At 50.4% G+C, this 22,269-nt stretch overlaps 7 protein-coding genes across 7 annotated transcripts; 5 read left to right on the top strand and 2 right to left on the bottom strand.

Moving 5' to 3' along the window:
* Nucleotides 1-1,241: 1,241 nt before the first annotated feature.
* On the top strand, nt 1,242-4,178 carry LOZ57_003043 (uncharacterized protein; the record flags this gene model as incomplete). The annotated part of the gene is made up of 1 exon (XM_049252098.1): nt 1,242-4,178. One exon carries the CDS (start codon nt 1,242-1,244, stop codon nt 4,176-4,178), a length of 2,937 nt encoding a protein of 978 aa, XP_049108981.1.
* Nucleotides 4,179-5,082: 904 nt separating this feature from the next.
* On the bottom strand, nt 5,083-5,804 carry LOZ57_003042 (uncharacterized protein; the record flags this gene model as incomplete). Its single annotated transcript, XM_049252097.1, has 3 exons — nt 5,083-5,133; nt 5,217-5,551; nt 5,645-5,804. 3 exons carry the CDS (start codon nt 5,802-5,804, stop codon nt 5,083-5,085), a joined length of 546 nt encoding a protein of 181 aa, XP_049108980.1.
* A 324-nt stretch (nt 5,805-6,128) lies between these two features.
* On the top strand, nt 6,129-7,601 carry INT6 (eukaryotic translation initiation factor 3 subunit E; the record flags this gene model as incomplete). The annotated part of the gene is made up of 3 exons (XM_049252096.1): nt 6,129-7,282; nt 7,337-7,531; nt 7,583-7,601. 3 exons carry the CDS (start codon nt 6,129-6,131, stop codon nt 7,599-7,601), a joined length of 1,368 nt encoding a protein of 455 aa, XP_049108979.1.
* A 4,876-nt stretch (nt 7,602-12,477) lies between these two features.
* On the bottom strand, nt 12,478-13,637 carry GET3 (Golgi to ER traffic- protein; the record flags this gene model as incomplete). The annotated part of the gene is made up of 3 exons (XM_049252095.1): nt 12,478-12,544; nt 12,603-13,192; nt 13,254-13,637. 3 exons carry the CDS (start codon nt 13,635-13,637, stop codon nt 12,478-12,480), a joined length of 1,041 nt encoding a protein of 346 aa, XP_049108978.1.
* A 547-nt stretch (nt 13,638-14,184) lies between these two features.
* Nucleotides 14,185-14,655, top strand: LOZ57_003039 (uncharacterized protein; the record flags this gene model as incomplete). Its single annotated transcript, XM_049252094.1, has 1 exon — nt 14,185-14,655. One exon carries the CDS (start codon nt 14,185-14,187, stop codon nt 14,653-14,655), a length of 471 nt encoding a protein of 156 aa, XP_049108977.1.
* Nucleotides 14,656-16,267: 1,612 nt separating this feature from the next.
* On the top strand, nt 16,268-18,014 carry SKO1 (Transcription factor; the record flags this gene model as incomplete). Its single annotated transcript, XM_049252093.1, has 3 exons — nt 16,268-16,355; nt 16,543-17,632; nt 17,699-18,014. The coding sequence occupies 3 exons, from the start codon at nt 16,268-16,270 to the stop codon at nt 18,012-18,014; spliced, it is 1,494 nt and encodes a 497-aa protein (XP_049108976.1).
* A 1,055-nt stretch (nt 18,015-19,069) lies between these two features.
* Nucleotides 19,070-22,198, top strand: SPC98 (Microtubule-nucleating Tub4p (gamma-tubulin) complex component; the record flags this gene model as incomplete). Its single annotated transcript, XM_049252092.1, has 1 exon — nt 19,070-22,198. The coding sequence occupies one exon, from the start codon at nt 19,070-19,072 to the stop codon at nt 22,196-22,198; it is 3,129 nt and encodes a 1,042-aa protein (XP_049108975.1).
* Between the last annotated feature and the right edge of the window lie 71 nt (nt 22,199-22,269).

Here is a 22,269-nt window from a genome sequence, read left to right as displayed (position 1 = left end):
GGCGGCACTGGCGCGATGTCGGATGCGGCGTAGCGCCGCGATCAGCGGGGGCACGTGAGGGTGCCGGATTCGGGGCTGAGACCAAATGGCGGCGCATGATTGGCGGGCTGCTCGGCTGCGGCCGGCGCCGCCCTAAGCGAGCAGGCGACGCGCGAGAAAAATTTGCTGCCTCAAGCCGACCGCCCGCGCAAAAGTGGACGGAGCTGCTTCTCGCAGCCCTTTCTTCATACTTTTGCCCCGACTGCCTGACCCGAAAACCCGACAGCTGCATCCCATTCGGCCTGGATTTGGCCCTTTGACTTTGGGCTCACGTTATTTTCGCGCCTAGCCCTTCATAGTATTTTATTTTAGGAATTATCGCTCCGACAGCCGTGGCTGCTGTCCCCTACCCCAGCGCCCCCTATCTCTCTCCACTCTCTTGGAGGCACGACATTGGCAGCTTTGCGTGCCCGTCGTCTGGTTGCAGGTAGGAAATTATTCCCGCTATACCTCCCCCTCTGGACTGCCCCGGGTATTTTCCCACCCCCCCTCCCCATACCGGTCTGGATCCCCTGCCGCTGTGCTTCTGGTTCCAGCGCCTTTCGCCAAACCCGCGTCAAACAAGCCATCCTGCCCTGCCGCGTGCTCATTGGTACGCTGCCCGCCAGCCTGCTGATTATTACCTTTGCCCGTGCTCGCGACTTATTATTATTTTCTTATTCTGCCCGTGCCCCCCCTTCCCTGCGATGACGGCATCTCTGCTGCTCGCGCTCTTCCGCCACCCGCCCAGCCGCGCTGCTGCTGCTGCTCCTCCTGCTGCTGACTCAGCCCACTGACTCTCTGCCACGTGACCAGGCCGCCCAAAACAGCAAGCGCCTTCGCAAGCACGTCCGCTCTCTGTGTTTGCGGCTCAGCCTGTGCTTCCTTCGCGACGCTGCGAGACTCTCCCGTTGCTCGTGCGGCTCTCGTTCTGTTCACTCGCTTGTATGTACGCCGTCTGTTCTCCCCAATTGCACTCCGCTCTCCCTCAGCCCCTGCGTCTGGTCGCTGCTGGTTTTTCGTTGCCACTTGTTGGCCTTTTTGAGACGCGCCCGTACTCTGTCTGTGCCTTTTGGTCGCTTTGCTGCTATCTGGCTTCCGCCGGCAGAAACGCGTGTTGGCGCTTGTCGCGATCTCCTGTCTGCTCAATCCACTATGTTTTAGCTGCTGACTGACGCGTCCTGTGACCACAGACGAATGGGTGTATTCCTCGATATCACGACATGAACGCCTGGCTCAATGACCCTGCGACGGCAAATATTCCACCTGACAATGGCTCCTTTAGCAACGCGACCATTGACCCGTCAATGGCGTTCCTCCAATCGCCGAATCCCTCCGATTCCGGCCAATTCCAACGCATGTTCAATGGTGCTTCCAGGAACATGTCGCCTGGCTTCCATAACCCTAATCCTGTAATTCCATCCAAGCGTGCTCGCCCGGATGATGGCTTCTCCATGTCCCCAAGACTGGCGCCTGGCGCTCTTCCTGGGTCTCGTTCACAAACCCCCCACCAGGCACCCTTCTCCAGTTACCCAGACCCGGCCAATGGTAATCCGCAATTCTCGCAACCACAGGCCCCGACGCCCTATCAGCACCTTCAGACCGGCTCCAACAACCCCAGCCCTTCCCCTATTTTGCAGGACTTCGACCCACAGATTTCGCAGAGAGTTCATACAGCTTCTCCAAGCCCCTTCTCACCAGCTGGATTGCATGTCTCATCTCAAATATCGCCCACTCAATCGGATCACGGTAGTCGAGTGAACACTCCGCAAACCAGCACCTTTGGGCAGTCACTACCGTACGCGCCGCCGCCAAACCAGCAGTTTTCTCCACAAGCCCCCATAACGACAGCAGGCGTTCACCCTGCGATGCAAGCGCAATATGCCCAGAACAATGCGGCTGCGATGCAAAATTATGCAGCTCAGCAAATTAACTCACAGCAGAGAATGTATCAAATGCAGTTTCCGAACCAAGCACGCCAATTCCAATCTCCTAACCCGTCCACCCCCGGCAGACCCATCATCGCTGGTGCTAATCCAGCAAACAACAACCAAGCCGCTGCAGTCAGACAAATGCATCAAAATATGGCAAAACCCACGAACCCAGAAGGATTTTTGCGTGGATTGCAGAGGTTCATGTCAACGCGGGGACTTCCTTTAGATCTTAACCCTATAGTTTGCGGACGGCCATTACATTTGATGCAACTCTACGCCACTGTTATACGGCTTGGTGGCTCAAAGAAGCTTTCCGCGACCAACGGGTGGATATCAATCGCCCAACAACTGCATATGACTCAATTTCCTACAGCTCCTCGAGAAATCAAAGAAGTGTACATACGGAACTTGGCACCCTACGAGCAAGCCTGGCTCACTACGCAGCAAAAGCAAGTTAGCGACCCATCGCAGATGGCTGCCCAACGTATCGTAGATCCTTCTGCAACTCAACAGCACATGACACCTTCCAAGGCTGGGCCACACCAGTCCTTCGACCTGAGTTCACAGCTCCACAATGCGGGCCAACCGTCCATGCAGCAACCAAACAATATTCAACCAATGCAGATGAATGGCTTTGCTGTCGGTGCACAAGGCAAGCCGCTCCCAAAACAACAGTCGCCTCTCGGACACCAGCATCGGTCGAGCCTTTCACGCCCGCCTGAGTCGGCCTCGCCAAATGGTGCCATACCTCCATTTTCCCCTGGTGCATCCCTGTCAGGAAATAAACAGCCCTCACCTGTTGCCCCAAGAAAGCCAGGGGAGGATTGTGGTTCCATTCGACGACCCCTGGAAGACACGTTTAAGCCAGCGGTGTTGCCGGAAAGCAATTTCCATGGTCCAGTTGTAGTTGACGATGCTTTCCAGGTTGGAGAGGAACTCATTCGACTTAAACCTAGCGTCCCAACATTTGGAGAACTCGGAGTAATTGATATTCATGCACTCACAATGAGCCTCAAGTCAGGTATTCATGCAGAGATGCGGGTAGCGCTGGACACTCTCATCCAGATCTCGTATGAGTCTGCAGTACAGCTTTCGCTAGATAATTGTGACGATTTAGCGGAGGCCTTGGTAGACTGTGCTGAGGACCAACTCGATCTCCTCGCAGACAATGCTGCAGAGGTCTCTGATATCATGATGCTTCCATCATACGAGGAGATTGTTCGTGGATGCAGACAAGAAATGGAAACGCTAGTCGACGTTCCAGAATTTGGGAGCCTTGACTATGACCTTGATCGTGCTGTGGATCGCTTGATTTGCGTTACCACGTTGCTTAGAAATTTCTCTTTCGCCGAGTCTAATTTTCACCCGCTTGCAATGCCCCCTGTTATCAAGTTTCTTGCTACCGCAGTGCGGTATCTGGGAACCAGACATATGCTTCTGCGAACAAACCAGAATACCCTCGATTTTATGAAGGACGTCGTTATTTTCTTGAGCAACATTTCCCATTCCGTACACCTTCCTGGCAAGGAGGAGACTCTCTCCCTATTACACTTTTTGATTTCCTTTGCTCCAAACTCGTCCTCGTTTGGTCCCGATGGTTTTATGTTTACTTCGTACGATCCAAGTATTCATCGGTACCTTCCGGCTGCCGTCGATAGTCTTGCCAAGCTCCTTGCGCGCGACGACCCCAATAGGAATCATTTCAGGAGTATCTTCATTCACGATCAAGTGCCTTCTTCCAATGACCTTCTAACCAAGGCATTCTCATTGGCCATCGCCCCAATACCAGAGCACACGAAAGGAAATGTTATCTCGCTAGCTGATATTCGAAAGCCATTCCTAATGCAGGGCTTGCTCTGCGGAGAGATTTTAGCTGGTTTTACTGACAGTGACCTTGCGTATTCCTGGTTCAAGTCCTCCGATGGTTTCGCAGTCAGTCTTCTGCGCCTCGCTTGCCTACTCAGCGCCGATCGGAATGCGCCAGGTGGTCGACATGGGCCGCCTGGTCGTGTGGATGCGGACCTGTACTGGCACAGCACGGTTGGCCACCGTGCACTGATGATCCTGAGCCGGCTAGCTGATAAGGCAAGGAAGCTTAACGGGGTGTTCACCAATCCTCAAGGTGTGTTTCCGAAGAAGGAGAATCTCCTTGGTGCTCTTCTCACACCCAATATCGATCCGATTGTTGTTCGCCAATTGTGTGAATATGCTGTCTTAGGCAGTTGAATGACGGATGTTGCTATATCTAAAGCTCATCTACCTCGCCTTTTTTTTTGGCTTCGTGTAATGAATATTGCTGGCATTGCCACAGGTGTTTTTTCTTTTTTAGTATCACTTGGTTTTCTTTCAATTTTTGGGGTATGAATTTCTTTTTTTCATTTATCTGGTGAAAGATTGAATGATAGAAAAATGGACCTCTTATTCTGTCTAGCGTGGCTCCTTAAAACTCCCATATATATTTTTCTTTTCTTTTTTGTCTCTCCCCTAGTCGTGTAGGGCAATTTTGACCCTCAGTGTAAAGAATAAATCAGGATACCTCTCTTGTTATGTTTCTTCTTTGCATGCAAGGATTGTACCTTTTTATTTGCTGAAAATAGTTTGAATGGCGTGTGTTCTCTTATCTTAGCCGGTGAAGGTGGATGGTTGTAAGTTTTCGAAGAATATACAAACATGATGAATATAAGGCACTTATTTGAATATGTACTGTTTGAGCTTTGGGATTTTTTTTCTCCCAATTTTGTGTTCGCATATCTTTCGACAATCAGGGGTGTTGTAGCCCAAAAAAAAGTATACATACAAGTTGAGTAGCAAATGGTGCTTCATACCGAGTACTCATTAGCCATATTCAGAACACAATATGACTCGTAAGAAAATTAGAGGAATAGTCACAAAGGCGAAAGAAGGATAATCACAGCGTAGGGAGAAGGCTTTAAGAAATGCAGCAAAAAGGGATATCAACGCCATTCCCATAAAGTCAAACGTGAATTTAACTGTAACCAAGAGATTCATGTGAAAACAGAAGGGGAAAAGGCATGGCCTCCATTGAAGAGAAAAAGTACGTCAGAAATCTTGCAGGCGATATCTCCAGTAAAGACGCTCATTTTTAGCTTTTTAATATAATATTGACCACCTAAAATTTACGATCCTGGAGGAATTGTAATATTTCAGCTTTTCGCCAGCCCTTTGATGATGACGTTAGTTAGAAAAACAACGAATTACGAATGGGAGAGATCCCAAAACAAAAGGAAATCGGTGTTTGCATACATTCACAAGAATATGTCCATTTAGGCGGTTGATCTTCACGTCGTCTGCGGGATTCTCATCCATTCCCAGAGCCTTTATCAGGTCTTCGCGCAGCGCGTCAACGTCGCCTTCTGTTTTTTGCAGCCTGGTCTCTAGTTTAGTTCCACCAGCTCTTTTCTCAAGATATACAGGGAATTGGTTCGAAGACGTGCGACGGATGAAGTAGGGGAGATTCGTGAGGGGAAGCGCGAGCGCGGGAGTGGTTTCCTCAGCGGATAATACGGTTTTAGGTCTAGTGATTTTGGATTTTGGAGCTCGGGATTTCGTCGAGCGAGGTTTCGAGGTGGGCGGTCGTGCTATTTGGGGGGGTAGGGAGTTAGTTTGGTTTTTTTTTTTCTCTTCCTTCGTACGGTAGATGAATTCTAAAAGAGTTGGGGGTGAGGACTTACGTGATTTCGTTAGCTGTGATTGAGTGTGAACCTGAGACAATTGTATTCCTGGGAATTGGTATGATATTGAAAACGAGCTGCATCGAGCATGTAGTGAGGATATAGAGCCTGTCCGGCGTATTGGAGACGAAATGCTGGAGGAGAATCTTATAGAAGCCATTGTTTTTTGGCTATATAGTGTACCCGATGAGATAAATGAAAATATTGACGGTTTAATACAAGGTGGGCTATTCCATAGCAAGGGTCGCTGCTCCCCTGGTGTAGCTGTGGTGGAAGGCCGAGTCGGCTGATTTTTGCTTGGAGGCTCGCGATATCAAAATCAAACGACTTTTGAGTTGCGAGGCCGGCGCTAGGCCGAGAGCGGGTTAGCGCGGCAGCACAACAATTTTTCGACTTTCAACGCACACGAAATCGACGTCTTGATTCCCATCTCCGCTCCGTTCGCTTCCCACTACCACCCGGGCATCGCCATACCACCGCAATCATGGCGGACAACGTACCCCCGTCTGCCGACACGCTTCTCAATGGAGCAGTTTCCCGCTCTGCAAAGACCCCTGAGGAGATCATCAAAGAGTATGACCTTCTTCCAAAATTAATACCCTACCTTGACCGACATCTTGCCTTTCCGCTGCTCGAGTTTGCTTCGACTCAGGAAGAGGAAGATGATGCCACAGTTGATGAGATCACAAAGGCGAAATATGAGCTGCTCAAACAGACGAATATGACCGATTACGTCGCCAGCCTTTGGCAGGAAATCAACAATTCTGATACCATTCCTGAGGAGTTTGTGAAGAAGCGCGAGGAGGTGGTGCTAAAATTACAGCAGTACGTTGATGAGAGCAGCAAAATCACGGAGTTATTGCAAGATGACAACATCGTGGGCAATCTACGAAGCGACAAGGCTGCCAACTTAAAGTTCCTTGAGGAGCACGGTGCGACGATAGACATGGTGAACATCCTCTATGACTATGGCCGATTCCAATACAGCTGTGGCAGCTACGGCAACGCCGCGGAGCTTTTGTACCAGTTCCGTGTCCTCTCTACGGACAACGATAAGGTCGCATCCGCGACGTGGGGAAAACTGGCATCAGAGATCTTGACCACCAACTGGGAGGGCGCCATGGAGGAAGTTCAGAAAGTCAAAGATTCTATTGACACCCGACTATTTAACAACCCGCTTGGCCAACTTCAGCACCGTACATGGCTGATCCACTGGTCTCTCTTCCCCCTCTTCAACCACGATGCCGCGCGTGATGTCCTTACCGACCTTTTCTTCTCTCCTGCCTACATCAACACGATCCAAACTTCCTGCCCATGGATTCTGCGCTATCTCACCGCTGCGGTCATCACCAACCGCCAGCGCGTCCACAAGAACTCGTCTCTTTACCAGAAACAGTTGAAAGATCTGATTCGCATTGTCCGGCAGGAGGAGTATGAATACCATGACCCTATCACCGATTTTGTCAAGGCGCTATACATCGATTTTGATTTCGAGGAAGCCCAGAAGAAGCTTGGAGAGGCAGAAGAAGTCCTGAGAAGCGATTTCTTCTTGGTTGCCGCTGCAGATGCGTTTGTTGAGTCGGCTAGGCATCTTATCTCTGAAAGCTACTGCAAGATCCATCAAAGAATTGATATCAAGTACGTTTGACTTAGGTATATATTGAATTGCCTGTTATTAACCCATCTTCTCAGGGACTTATCTACACGCCTTGGTCTCAGCCAGGACGAAGGCGAGAAGTGGATCGTTAATCTGATCCGCGATACCAGAGTGGACGCAAAAATTGATTATAAAGAAGGAACCGTTCTTATGAACCATCCACCCCAATCAGTATACCAACAAGTCATTGAGAAAACGAAAGGAGGCTTTTTCAGAACCCAAGTATTAAGGTAAGACTTTCTCTCTAATGTAGAAAACAGAATTCTAACAGTCATTGTTAGTGCTGCCGTTGCAAAATAGTCCAACAGCATATTTTTTCTCTAGTATAGGGCGTAGGTAGAGACAAATGGCAGTTTTTGGGGGTGGAGGAAAAGCTCACTTTTTCTTGACACCAATGCACACATTTATGGCCTTTTTCTTTTTCACTTTTTCCATGTTCCTTTTATCTATCCACGATGAGAAATGGGTTCTGGGAAACATTCGGCGGGCGTTAGATTTTTGTTTGATAATTAATTCGATGAAGGATTTACGCTTTCAAATGCCAAAATGTTACGCGTCATGGAAGATATTCTGTAGTAGAAAGCATGCCAATGCTTTCGCCGTTATAACCAAATTTAAGGGGCATCACAGCTCCCCGTACTTAATTATTCCCACGGCTGTAAGGAAACCGGACAAGACATGCAACTGCAACACTACCAGCCTTAAGAATATACACAAGTTTGATAATGAGATAGGAAAATTTTGCGACAGTAATTTCTAAGGGTCTTCAGAACAAATAATAGGGGGTGTATGCAAACATTTCATGGCGAGAATGTTGTGTCTACGGCCATGCATCAAGAGTGGAGAGCGAGCCAAAAGCTTATAGACAATCAAAGCGATAGCCATATATACACTCAAAGAGACTGCATGAAAAAAGGGGTAGAAAAAGTCGCGAAGGCTACCAGCTCGGATAGCATCCGCCACCTTATGATGTGACGTGAACAAGGCTGACATGTCAGCTTGTATCCCGTTAGCCGACGAAGATGTAGAGGCGGAATGATGACCAGGACCATGGCGATATCGGGAGGAATACGAGTGTACGGAGTAGTACTCGGTATTTTGCCGATATATATTTCTTTTCTCCACGAAGCTGATGGGATTTGAGAGGTGTCGGTGCAAACGGGCTATGGGGGTTGGCAGCTTGATTCACCGGTTTGTATTCAGATGCTGCATTGATTTGATTCAGGAATGTAGGTTTATATATCAGTTAGTGTCTAAATTGTGTAAAAATGTGATGCCTCAGATGGTAATATCAAGGCAAGTTTTTTATGAGGGAAGCTCTGCGAAAAAAAGGGAAAGGGCTTAAAGCGGTGCTTAGGTCTACTCAACAGACTTCTCAGTCATCCTTGTCAAATGCTAAGTGCGCCTCAGGTTCGCATGCCTCGCCGCCTCGGGTCGGAGAACAAGGCGTGTCTGGAGTGTCGCAGGGGTTTGGGTCTCGGGTACGGAGTACGATCGCTACTGATACGATGGAAAGGGGAGGGTATAGGCTGCGTGTGCTGTTCGTCCACGGCTTTTTTTGGTTCAAGGCTCTGCTGTTGACGGATCTCCGAGCCAGGAGAGTAGTGGCTGCAAAGTAGAAGGACGGACCTGAGGTCGTTCGATACTGTGTCCGAATTCTGTTCAACTGAAAATGTATCTAGTAAAAAGACAAAATCAATAGAGCGGAACAAACGATACTATATTCACATGAGTGTCAGAAATGGGGTATGTCCACGAGAAAATGCCGAGGTGTTGCGCCACTCTAAATGTTTCCAAACTCCTTTGTCACGCCCGAAAATAAAGCACAGTATAGATAATATTAGAACGTGCAGTCCCCTTTTTTTTGCCTTCCTGAAGTAGGTTGAGATTTGAGGAACAGAATGCTGCTTGCTCAGATGTTACATGGAGAGAGTGTGCTGAGTCAAGTGGAAAAGTTGAGAAGGGCGAACGTCGTTGCCCAGAGCACGGATGGGAGGATGCGATCACCAGGAACGTTTGTGTCGCGGAAACCGGTCAACTGGATACGGTTTAGGGTCGCGTTCCCGGTCTCGCATCCGGTCGCGATCGCGGGTGTCCCGTCGGCCGACGAACACAGGTTGGTTGATGTAAGGTTCGGCCACCTTGCTATCTGAAGTGTCACCTGTGTTCAAGCCGGCGACCTGGGTCATTCTGATCGATGCCTCTTGCTCGTAGGCCTGAGACATCTTTTTCAAGTCATCGATTTGTTTCTAGGGGTATGTTGTCAACTATGCTGTCAAGAGAGTAGGTTCTGGACAGATCAAGTGGCATACTCTGGTGAGCTGGGCTCCCGCAACAAGATATCCCTCTCGCCCCTACACCATCACGTAGTTAGGACGCGTTGACAGGCAAAAACCAGCGCAGACATGCGCCCCGGCAAGCTACGTACCTGGTAGCTGTAGGGCCTGACGGACGAGGTTGGGCCCAGGAAATATTGGATCTTGCTGAGGACGATGTGCCGGGAGAGCCCATAGCCCGGCAGCCAATACTCCTGCTGCTGCGACATGTTCAAAAGCAAAGCGAAGTAAAGCCAGATACACACGGGTATCTGGGCATGCAAGTATAGGGGCTATCTCACGACGGCGAGATAGCAGTGAAAGGGGGAGTGTTGATCAAACGGCGTCAATCAAGACTTAGGCAGGAGGTCCTTTGTCAGCACGGGCAAGAGAACACGCTGCGCACCCGCCAGGCCGACGAGAGACGCAGCGTGGCTCCGAGCTTCGGCGGGCGGGTGTTATATATGTCGAGCGGGCGGGCGTTGCAGCGGCGAGACGGTGAGGTTCGGTGCGAAACGGCGCTAGGCCGCAAGCGGCAAGCCCGCCTCGTTTTCGCGCGGCCGCCAAAGTGAGGCTGCGCGCTGGCGGCCAATCGCCCGCCGCGGCTGTTTGGCCGCGAAAGCCAGTCACACCCGAGCCAGCCCGCGCGCCCAAGTCGCTGCAGGCGCCGCTGCTCGTGTTGCGCTGCCGTTTGATACCTGCCTGCTGCTGGGTTGGCCGCGTCCATTCTGGCCGTCGTTTGTGCGCGTGTTCCCCCCCCAGCGGACTCGTCCTCGCCGGCGCCTGGCTCGAGCATCCGCTCGCTGCCACGAGAACGCTGTCCGAGTGGCTGCCGGCCAGGGAATTCTCGACGAGAATGAGGCGGTTACGGTGCGCTTCCAGGGTTGTCTGGTGCTTTCTGGAGAGCTGATACCCACTCCGTTTCTCCTCCAAAGTATAACTGAACTATATATATTCTTGGGCGCTCTCAGCGAGTCAACGGGCTGCTGTGGTGGTCCGAAATCCTGAGCAAGCCTTCGCTCATGGAGCCAGGGGAGAAGCAGAATGCCAAATATTGCGATCGACATCCTGCGGCTGGGCTAGCAGTTTGGAGACGACAGCTTTCGGCTGAGCTCTGAATCCTGATCGGTATTAGTTGCGTGATCGTTGGAAGCCATGTACCGCTCCGCTCGGGGGCCGCATTTGTCTTGGGAAGTTTAAAACAAAAAAAAATAAACCTCTTTCGGCGCTGCAAGGTGACTTGCATGGACGCAGCATGCCGTGCCCAACTCGGCCTCTGGGTGTCTGGGGCTGGCCGTGTCTTGGGCTGCCGCACCCCTGGCCGCCGCCGGTGGCATTGCTGCCATCCAGGCGACACACCTCCGAGAGACGCAGCACCGAGAGATGTTTCATTTCTAAGCACTTTTTCTAGTATTATTGTGGGCCGTTGGCCCAGAGATCCTTCCGTGTGGAGAGCGGCCACAATGACCCAGCCCTGCTGAATCATCGCTAGGATGTCAGTCAGTGTGGACATTATGCTGTTGGCTGGGAAGGCACATGTTTTGGCGAGCATCTTCTGTCGTCCGAGGCGGGGTGTATCTACGCTTTCGCTTTTGGGTGTGTATATATCTGTCGCGTGTACTCCGTACTCGGTATGTACATACGTTGCAGGCCTGGTTATGGGGATCCAGATACAAGTGCATGTCGAGGTTTACCGAAGGTTCTACCTGTTTCCGGTGCTTCCGACACCGCCTAAAACTTAGAGACGCCCGTTTGTGACCTTGAGCACGGAGTACTCCGGCTGGCAACGTACTGCGTATGTGTATGTAGCTTCTGTTTGCTTTTTCAGGCGAACTTCTTGGTTCGCTGCATCTCATCGCTCGGCCGTGTAGGGCTAGCATGCCGTGAAACCATTCTTTGTACCCCACACGGGCCAGAATATTAATAAAAAAAAATACGTTTTTCAATATCGGTATTTGACCTGCTGGTTGGCAGGTTTCTGCCGGGAAACTATGCAACAACACTCGCTGGTGTTGAACCGGCATCTTTCTAGACATCCTTCAGAGAATCCTCCAACCCACACAAGCCCGCCAACCAAAATCCCACCAAGACAAGAAATCCAAATACGGAGTACCTGGGAAAGAAAAGGCCGAGCCAGAAACTCAAACAGCCCCATTTTGCAAATTCATTACATAGCAGATTCAAACCCGTTCAGTCCAAGCCAATCCGGACCAGCATTGCACTACATGCGAACCAAGCTCTTCACCGCAGATATTTGCTCCAAGAGCTTAAGATACGATGATAAAAAAAAAGAAAAATCGTTGGTTTTACCAATCATAACCAACGAGTCCGCAATGCTCACAGACATGATGCTGTGCCCTGTCTCGGGGCTAAACCCTACTCCGTACACACCGGAATAGGCGGATGTCGTGAGACACCGGGACAGAGACAACAAACGCAAAGGAAAGCTCGGCTATCCGCCCTGTATTGGGTATGGAAGAAAAAAAAGGGGGGAGGGGAGTAATTCGATGTCAAATCAGCCGCTCGTAAAACTAGGGCGTTGATATTCCAGGAGATATTCGCCCCCTTGTTTGAGATTGCCTTTTTGCATTAGTGGGTGCCTCGATCAATTCAAAGTAAGGCGGGAGATCTGTTTGGACCGCTGTAGTCAGAAAGAAGGGGTCGGGAATGGGCGGAGCTGCCTAACTAACGAAGTGGATTCGCATCCATGTAAGACAAAAGTGGGGGGGAGTACAGGGTAGAAGCTGCCTTGCATCTAAGGAGGAAATAAGAATGGTTCAAAGAAGTGAAGCGAAATTTCTTGTATAGAACTATGGCTTTTGATTAGGGTATTGTTATCATCGAGTCTAGTTTAAGGCTGGTCACTCTTCATATGCCGGCTGAAAGGGATGCACAAGCATGTCACTGAATCTGTAGTTTGAGACGTATCTCATTAGCGCATGTCCAACCAAGTCCCTGGTTGAGTGAGGATGGCTTGTTGACCTACTTTTCAAGTTTCTCCTTGCCGCGGACTTCTTCCACCAGCATGGGCATTCGAACAACATTGAAGTCCTCGTATAACTCTCCAATCTCATTTAAATACTTCCTCTGCATCTTCCGCCGGGCCTTGCACTGTTCACATGTGCTATCTTTCTTGGGAAAGAGAAGTTGATTTACAACAATAGAATGGGTGTCGATATGGTAACTCGTCAACTCCTGAATCATTCGCTCCGTCTCATACAGGGACAGGAACTCTGCGATGCACACACATACGAAGGTTGTAAGATCAGCATCTTTGAACTGGGCGTTTACCTCACTGATTGTTTCTCGTAGAGATTCCATCTTTGCTAAGACTTCGTCGAGATTTTGGCCGCCTGGAAGGCCGCCTCTGGCCCCAAGAACCGTGTTCAGCATCGGGCCAAATTGGCTGGATAACTGAGAAAGCTTTGCAAGACCCTTCTCGAGCACCGTAGGGAATTGCAAGAAGCGAAGAGTATGGCCTGTTGGGGCTGTGTCGAACACAATGACCTCATATGAGAGAGATTTGACCTGTTTCAGGACTTCTGCGAAAGACATGGCTTCATCAACACCAGGAATCTGGGATATAATTAGCACAGCCAATCTGGACAAGAAGTATGATTCCGACTCTCCCACTGACACTGAAAGCCAGATCCTGCATCATTCCCCCAAGCCCGAAACCTAAATCATCCGCCTGCTCACCGCCAGCAGCCATGAGATCCTGCATACTCGCGCTGGGGTCGATCTCCATCGCGCTTAAGTTGTCAAATCCGTCAATAAGTCTCGCCTCCTTTCCGAACTTCTGGCCAAATGCATCACTCAGATTGTGCGCAGGGTCTGTGGAAATCAAGAGGACCGATCGCCTGACTTTGGCAAGCTGAATGGCGAGAGAGCAGGATGTGGTAGTTTTCCCGACGCCACCCTTCCCGCCGACAAAGATCCATCGGAGGGTCTTCTGGTCAAGAATGCTTTGGAGGGTAGGCTCCAGAGCATCGTCGGTAGAGATGAGCGCCGCTGAAGACATGGGTACAACCTCTTTTCGAGCAGATTAGCAGGAGGTAAGGATATCAGAAAGTAATAGGGAAATCAATTTGCCGGCGGAGATATTGCGAATGTTCACGGGGACCGTTAACTAGTTGAAGATCTGGTGTAACGCCCAATCTTATTGTATTGTCCTAAACCCTCTCGGCAGCCTTAACCGTCGCGCGACAAGAGCGTGGCTATGCCGAAGGTGAAAGATTCGATATCCCGGCGGGCGGCTCGATGCGGTGGAGTAAGATATGCCAATGATTATTGAGCAAATGCTCTGGACATCCGGTGTGGGTTCCATCAGAGCTTCAAGAATCACTAGCGGTTGCGGTGCCATTCGGATAAATATACGGGCCGATGACTACCGATCCTTCGAATGTGGGGTATCGATGAAGGTAAGGGGTAAGGTGAAGGCGAATGCCTGGGATAAAAGGGCGCTCGTCGCTCTTCAGATAGACAGAAGAGCACAATACTTTGCATACTACGATCAAACGAGATCTACTGTACTTTCTCTACACTATTATCACCTTATTTTCCCAAACATGAACGTGACCCAACATCCCATCTCCTTTCATGTCCTCGACACAGTCAACGGCACCACCGGAGCCGGGCTCTCCAGCGTACTTACTCTGGTGAACTACAAACTCCCCAGCGGCTCCGGCAACAGTTCGTTCTCTCCTAGCATTCGGGGAACGCAGTATCATGCCGTCACGGACAGCGATGGCCGCGTGAGAGTATGGAAGCCCACCAACTCATCTTCGCCCAGTCTTCCGGAGCTCTTCGCGTCGTTTCCCGTTGCAACCACGGCCGGCGGGCCCTCGACGCAGTCGACTTGGAATATCAAGGTGGAGAGTGTTGATGATTGGTATGGGGAGCGGGGAATTAAATGTTTCTGGCCTGAAGTGAGTGTCAGTTTTATCGTGGATGGAAAGCCGGGAGAACCGAACTGGAAACACTATCATGTTCCCATGCTGCTTGGGCCCTGGTCCTATTCGACATACCGCGGGTCCTAGGGCGATTGTGCTGGTACATGGGGAGGGAGCAGGGGGAACACCCGGACAGCGCGTCTTGCTCTTGGGTTTTGACTGGGAGGGACTGGCGCGTCGCGTCGTTGCGGCAGACTGCACTGTTACGCGCGTGGCTAGCTGAAGGCCTTGTGGTGGCTGTTCTTGGAGGCGCCTTCTACGACTCTCACATCTGTCCGATTTGGTTTGTTTTGCATGATAGTCGCGGTCGATTTGGTGGGCATGGCTACCCGGCGAGCTGGTAGCTCAGCAATCGCGGCCTGTTTGGGAGTAGTTAGGCATGTAGATCCGCATTAAATAGCCATTGAAAGACGAGCAAAAGCCCGCAGTCGCGCCTCGTGAAGCCTGCTGGTGGCTTCATGGCTCTTTCTTGTGCACAAGCATCGTGCATCCTGTTGCAGACTTTGCTCTTTCTCAAGAAGAGTCAACACGTCATCGGGGCCGGGATCTGTGACGCGCCGACCAATCACAAGTCGCGCTGGCCCACTTAGTGGCCAAGAATTCCCTGTTAGCGCTCAAAGCGGGTTTGGTGCCGCCGCACGCTGGCCAATCACAGTCGCTGCCCAGGAGTCCAGAAGGATCTCGCGCGGTGCGATTGGGTGTGGCCCGCCATAGAATACCATCCAAACCCTGTGTTTCCGCCTGCAAGTCGGCCTCGAACCCAGCCAGACGGGGTTCTGGCATTGTTCGCGGAATTTCGTAGGCTAGCAAAGCACGGTATTGGCGATGTTCGGTTCTGGAGTGCAGTCGTGCATGCGTTGAGTTGCAATTGCGCAGCCAACATCCCGGGCCACGGCCCAGCGCTGGGCTACTTAAGATTCCCACCTCTGCCGTCCCCCCCAGCAACCCTACGTCACGTTTGCACCATCAAACTCCCCTTCGCCCATATACGATTGTGTCTTGGTATACTACCGATTAGTTTAAGACCTTCGATCCCACAATAGGAAATTTAATTTGCCAGCTTCACCCTCTGTCTGGTTCTAATTCAAACGGCTCGCTCTACCTCGATCTGAGCCTGAACAGCTCTTGCACTGCTGCTTGGTCGCCACGCGTCGACCGCCGAGGGTTGGCACTCGACAAGGAACGCTCAAAGCACGAGCGGCTGCTGATATCATCGCACCAGCGTCAACGCACCGACGGCCATTGCGCACCTGGCCCCGGCTGCTCCCACCAGCTCCTGTCCGTAAGTGCCCCCGAGCCCCAGACAGACCGCGTGAGCGTCGCGTTCCCTTTTGTATGCCCGGCCGGCGCGCCAAGGCCGCCGCTGAGTCAGCCCGCACAACCGCGGCGACATCACTATGTCGTCAGATTGCTGCTGAGATTTTCTCTTTTTCTCTCTTCCGTCATCTCATACATCATCGACCACCACCCGCTGCCATCGCCTTTTCCATCTCCCAGCTTCCCCGCGCCCAACCACAAACGGATTGGCTTGCTTGATAAGCCTCTACTGACTTTATTTTTTCCGTTCATCCCGTCAGTGCCTTCGATTCATTCTCTCTGCTGCTCATTCGTCGCCCCCCCGTTGTCGACATTGGCTCCGGCGTCGTCATCCCTCCCGTTCGCATAATTTATTTAGTCTTATCGCTTCCTATCCTACGTTATGGCCGCTGCTATCGCCAAGAGGGGCTCCCCTCGAATAGGGCGCCCAGTATCCCGGACCAATTCTCCCCTCGACATCAAACATGAGAGTGAGTCTTCCTGTCCGTCGCTTGGACCCAGTACACTTGGCTGCTTTCTTTCTTTCTTTCTTTCTTTCTCTTCTTTTTCTTCTTCCTCTTCTTCTTCTTCTTCTTCCTCTTCCTCTCCTCTTCTTCTTCTTTTCCTCTTTCTTATGGCCTTACTTCCTCACGTTGTATGACTAACTAAGTGCTGTAGATCTCCCGGAGCCATCATCAGAGAAGAGAGACGCCAAACCCCTCATTAATGGGGATGGTTCCCAGCCGTTCCCGGGCTCTCGCCGCCCTGGCCAACCGGAAACCGAGGATTATTTTTCTACTATTCATAACACATCTCATTTCTCTTTGGAACCAAATCCCTTCGATCAGTCTTTTGGCTGTACATCGGCTGAGACTCCAGGAAAGTCTCTGCTACCTCCCGTCGCTGCACTTACCTCTCCCTCTCTGCCGGGCTCGAGCGCTGCAGGTACCTTCCCCTGGGGTGGTTCTCTCAGGTCCGGGCCCCTAAGCCCAGCAATGCTTACCGGCCCATCTGGCTCCAGCGACTTTCTCGAAACCATTGGCCGAGGCTTCCCAACTCCCAATGAATCATCCCTTCGCACAGGACTCACCCCCGGCGGCGGAGGCTCTATGTTCCCTGCCCCAAGTCCTGGCAGTACATCCATTCTCCAACAACTCCAGAGCGGAGGAAATACCCCTTCGACATTGGAATTTCATCGCACCGCTATTACTGCGGCAAGGAAAAATGGCGCTCCCACCTCAAATCCTCAAGACACAGAGCTTCTCCAGCATGCAGCGGGCATGGACATAACAAAGTCTGGCCCTCCCCTAGACTTTACCCATCCTGACGCGACTGATGCTGCTAATGGTCTTTATATGCTCGCCAAGGGAGGCCAAGCTGACAATGGACAATTCCCACAATCTGGGACCACTGATGGGAGAAACTCCTTCTCACGAAACACCACCCCCATGAACGGGGGCCTTGGGATCATTGGAGGCGATATGGCTGACCCAAATCTTGGAGATTATTCCGATGGCACTGTTGACCAGGGAAGAGTCAATCGCAATAAATCCAAGAGAAGTGCGCCCAAGTCCACCACCTCCATCAACGGAAGACGAAAGGCAGAAGAAACGAATAAAGGCTCCAACAAGAAAGTCAAGTCGTCAAACGGCACGGCTGCCGATAAATCAAACGATGAGGATGCGAAACACGATAGCGATAGTGGACCTAGCACTTCGAAGAAAATGACTGATGATGAGAAACGGAAAAATTTCCTCGAACGTAACAGGTAACTTGCTCATCCTTACTCTGTTTTATTAGCGTTATGGAGTGACTGATTTCTTTCTGATAATAGGGTTGCTGCTTTGAAGTGCCGCCAAAGAAAGAAGCAATGGCTCGCGAACTTGCAAGCCAAGGTTGAAATGTTCAGCCAGGAGAACGAAAACTTGTCTTCGACTGTTACAAAACTCCGAGAAGAGATCGTTACCTTAAAGTCGGTCCTATTGGCACATAAAGATTGCCCCGTCACCCAAGCCCAGGGCTTGAACGCTACTATTATGATGAATGGTCTTGGCAACGGAGACTACTTGCACCCTCAGCCTCACCCATATGCTATTACCATGCAACCAGGAGTTCCCGGCATTCCAGCCCAAGCTATGGCCCGAAGATAAAGCTACTTTTCTCTTCCAAATACTTATGCTATCAAGTCTCGTTTTAATTGCTAATATTGAGCTGTATATGTTGATTTTCTGTTTACTCCCTTTCGTGCTTTGATTTTTTTTTGGCGTTGATGTAGGGAAAATGGGGGCGTTCTTTTTATTATTATTATTATTTTTTTCGGAAATCGGGGGTTTACTTGATTCTTCTCTTGATCTGGTGTCATGGAATGGAAATGGCAAGAGAGGCTGCGGAAGAGAAAAATGGTGGCCGGAATGGTAGAGCCAAAAGGCACATTCCATTCTTCGTTTGCGTCTGAAGTCATATACCGAGTCTTCCGAAGACGTGTTATGTCCCATCAGCTTGTTGTTCATTTGTTCTTGTGGTACTTTACCTGCAGCCACTATTCAGATGTTGTGATGTTGATTGCCTCGATTAATGTTTATTGCTTATTGCCTCTTTTTTCTTTTCTCTTTTCTTTCTTCCCCCCTTGGTTATCTTCTCTTCCTTCCATTACCCTTTTTACCCCCTTCGCCTTTTACTTCATTTCCTGTGAATTTTTGCCTCGAGCTTGCGATTGCATGGGAGAGCTATACTTCCTTTCCACGTTAATCTTGCTGGCACACAGCGTTCCGGTGTTCCTCGAGCGAAAGAGGATTGCAAAAAACTTATTCCTTCGTTTCTAATCTTTGACATTTTTTTTTTGGGGGATATTTTTTTTCAAGCTGGAAGTTGAATTCTACATTTGAAGTTTGTATGTACAATATTATTATTCCCACTATATTATTATCAACACATTATTCTTATCTGGTCCACGAGCACCCGTTTAATTAATCCCTGTTTTACTCCGTACTTGTTCAATGTTTATGTTTATCGAGACAGTTTTAGGGGGCCTGCGGGTTGGTCACGTGATTAGCCAGTTGGGCATTTCCGTGAATGGAACAGCCAGCGAGCAGTCAGCTCAAGCATTGCAGAGCGCCGTGGCCCAAGAAGCTCGCTCATATGGAATGGGAATACCGGTGACTCCAGTTCTTCTTCCAGATGCTACCTTGTACCAATACCTATAGCGATGCCTCCTCCTCCCTCGTCTTCAAACCACCGCAGTCGTCGCATAGATGATGCCCTATCCCAACTCGTCGGATCCCTTCTCCCACCGTTAGACCACGGCTATAACAATGAAGACGACGCGCCCGGTGCCTTTCCGGGTGAATTCGCACGCGCAGACGCCGCCGCAGCTGAAGAATTACGACACCGTCGCGCGTTAGATCTCGCTTGGAGAATAATAGATGCCCACGGAAGCAAGATCAATGGTGGCAGTGACCTTCTTGACGGCCATGAGCAACGGCGTGGATCTATAACCCCTGATGTTGTTAATAATGCGCCGGATTCGATCAGACGGAAGTTATGGAGGGAGAATTCATCGCCGGACAAGGCGTTGCGATTCTCAAACTTGTATTCGAGATTGTTGACGCAGCCAGTTCTGGGGCAGAAGTCGGCCATTTTGTATCTTCTCTATCGAATTGGAGAGCATAATGAAGATGAGAGCCCTCGTGGTGGTAGTGACGATGATGAGATTGGGAATATACAGAGGCTGGAGAGCCGTGGGAAGTCAGACGGGCGACGGAGCCCGCTGATGGAGGACCGTCAGTTGGAACATATGCTACTAAGTGATAAGCTGGCTGGGAGAAAACATTTTGCGGAGAGTATAGCTCCTGGTTCTTCGGTGTCTGCTGTTGGCAGGGAGCCCAAGCCTGGCATGAACCGCCCCGGGGCACCAAAGGATGGAATAGACATCAATAGGGCCAAGGGGAAGGAAGGGAAGAGAAGTTCTGAAGATGAGAATGGCAAGCCATTGCGTCGACAAGTGCAGGAATCAATACCAACGCCTCGTACTCCAAAGCCACCCCAACAAGATGACAATGTGGACGAAGAGCCACCACCAGCCGAGCCCGCTCTGTTACGTGACCTACCATTCTGCTTACAAGGCCTATCAACGACGAATCTTCACTTCTCACATTCTACTCTAAAATTACCGACTACCCTTCCTATTCCCCTTATTTCCTTACTGCACACGTTGGCGGAGCCATGTCTTCTCTATCGAGGCCTGACAGAATTCTCCAACAAATCCGAGGGCGGTCTAGTAGAGCAGAGTTTCCGCGCGGCTATAGGTGGTGAGCTTCGCGCTTATCTAGGCTTGGTGGCAAGCCTAGAGGGAGAGATTAGAAGCGCCCTCACGGCGGTTTCGCGAGCTTCAGATGAGCCTAAGTCGGTGATGAAGGCAGGCGTCACTCTAAAACGATGTGTTGTTTGGATGAGAGATGCCACTATGGCCTTGCGATTGATGAGCCTAATGGTGGAAGAAATGCAGGATAAGAAAGGAGGTCAACTTATATCTATGATACATGGGTTTTCTACCTCTCATGGCGATCCTTTTGTTGGTGCATTTGCTGAGCGACTTCTTGCACATGTTACACGTCCATTTTATGGAATGTTGACGCAGTGGATATATGATGGGGAGTTGTCGGATCCCTATCGCGAGTTCTTCGTTGTCCAACCAGAAAGTCGTCCTACTATTGATCCACGCCGGACGGCGACGAGCGTCTGGGATGAGAAATATAAACTTGACGATGTAATGGTGCCCACGATTATGACGCATGAGTTTGCAAAAAAGGTGTTCTTGATCGGAAAGTCTCTTAATTTTATACGTTATGGCTGCGGGGATTCTGCTTGGGTAGTGGCGTATTCTAGGGATGCATCAAAGGAATTGCGATATGGTGATACGGCTACGCTTGAAACATCAATCGATAAGGCCTACAAGACTACTATGGCCCGTCTCATTCACCTCATGGACTCGAAATTCAAACTGTTTGAGCATTTAAACGCGCTAAAGAAATATCTTTTACTTGGGCAAGGAGATTTCATTGCCCTGTTGATGGAATCACTGGCTTCAAATCTTGACCGACCAGCTAACTCCCAATACCGCCACACGTTGACTGCTCAGTTGGAACATGCTATAAGAGCATCAAACGCTCAGCACGACTCGCCAGACGTCCTCCGCCGGCTCGATGCACGCATGTTGGAGCTTAGCCATGGTGAAATTGGTTGGGACTGTTTTACTCTTGAGTACAAAATTGATGCTCCCGTCGATGTTGTCATAACCCCCTGGGCATCGACCCAATACCTCAAACTCTTCAACTTTTTATGGAGAGTGAAGCGAGTAGAATTTGCGCTTGGCAGCACATGGCGACGATGCATGACTGGGGCCAGAGGGGTTCTGGGAAGCGTGGAAGACAAAGTCGGCCCGGATTGGAAACACGCTCGCTGTGTCATCGCAGAGATGATACATTTCATCTGCCAGCTTCAGTATTATATTCTCTTTGAGGTCATCGAAGCCAGCTGGGATCAGTTACAGGTTGCAATTTCAAAACCAGGTTGCACACTTGACGATCTAATAGAAGCACATACGAAATACCTAAACTCCATCACTCATAAGGGCCTCCTTGGCTCATCAACCTCCCGGAGCAGCTCATCCTCAAACAGCAGTAACAGGGGCGAGGAGTCGTTTCTTGCACAGCTCCACCAAATACTCAAAATCATGCTCGCATACAAAGACGCTGTTGACGGACTATACTCCTTTTCCGTCGCTGAATTTACCCGTCGCCAAGAATTCAACGCAAAGATAGAAACTCGCACTGCACAGGGACGGTGGGGTGTGACGGAGCGAGACGTGCAGTCTTTTCATTCCAGTCGACCCAGTCGCTCTGGGTCTACATTCCGACGGCCGCGAACGACGAGTTCTAGCACGCCCATTGTTGATTCGCCGCTTGACAACCCTTCTTTTCGTGCATCAGCCGACGGCACTCCTGGCGTGTCTTCCTCGTTCTTCAACTCCAGCCTGACGGCAGAGGATCATTTACTACCATCACTTCGTTCCCGCTTGCGCGACCTCTCAGTTGAATTTCGGGCTAGGCTGGTCACCTTGCTGGGCGATTTAGCCTATCAACCCGATGTCGATATGCGGTTTTTGGGTGTGGTAATGAATTTTAATGATGTTTACCAAGTAGTTAGGAGGAGAAAAGGCGGTGGGGGCCACACTGGGAAAGATAGGGAGAGGAAAAGGGCCGGTACTGAGTCAACAATGCCAGAGAAGAAAGATGAAAAGGAAAAGGCAAAGGAAATAGAGAAGCCCACGGAGTAGGAGTAGGAGTTGTTGAGGGTTTGAAAATCTGGTCATTTTTTGACCACGATGGATTTTATTAAGATACCTTG

The sequence above is a fragment of the Ophidiomyces ophidiicola genome, assembly GCF_022830035.1.
Source record: "Ophidiomyces ophidiicola strain CBS 122913 chromosome Unknown scaffold_9, whole genome shotgun sequence".
Lineage (NCBI taxonomy): Eukaryota > Fungi > Ascomycota > Eurotiomycetes > Onygenales > Onygenaceae > Ophidiomyces > Ophidiomyces ophidiicola.
The sequence above is the reverse complement of the archived record's forward strand: the minus strand, read 5'-3'. Positions and strand labels throughout refer to the sequence as shown.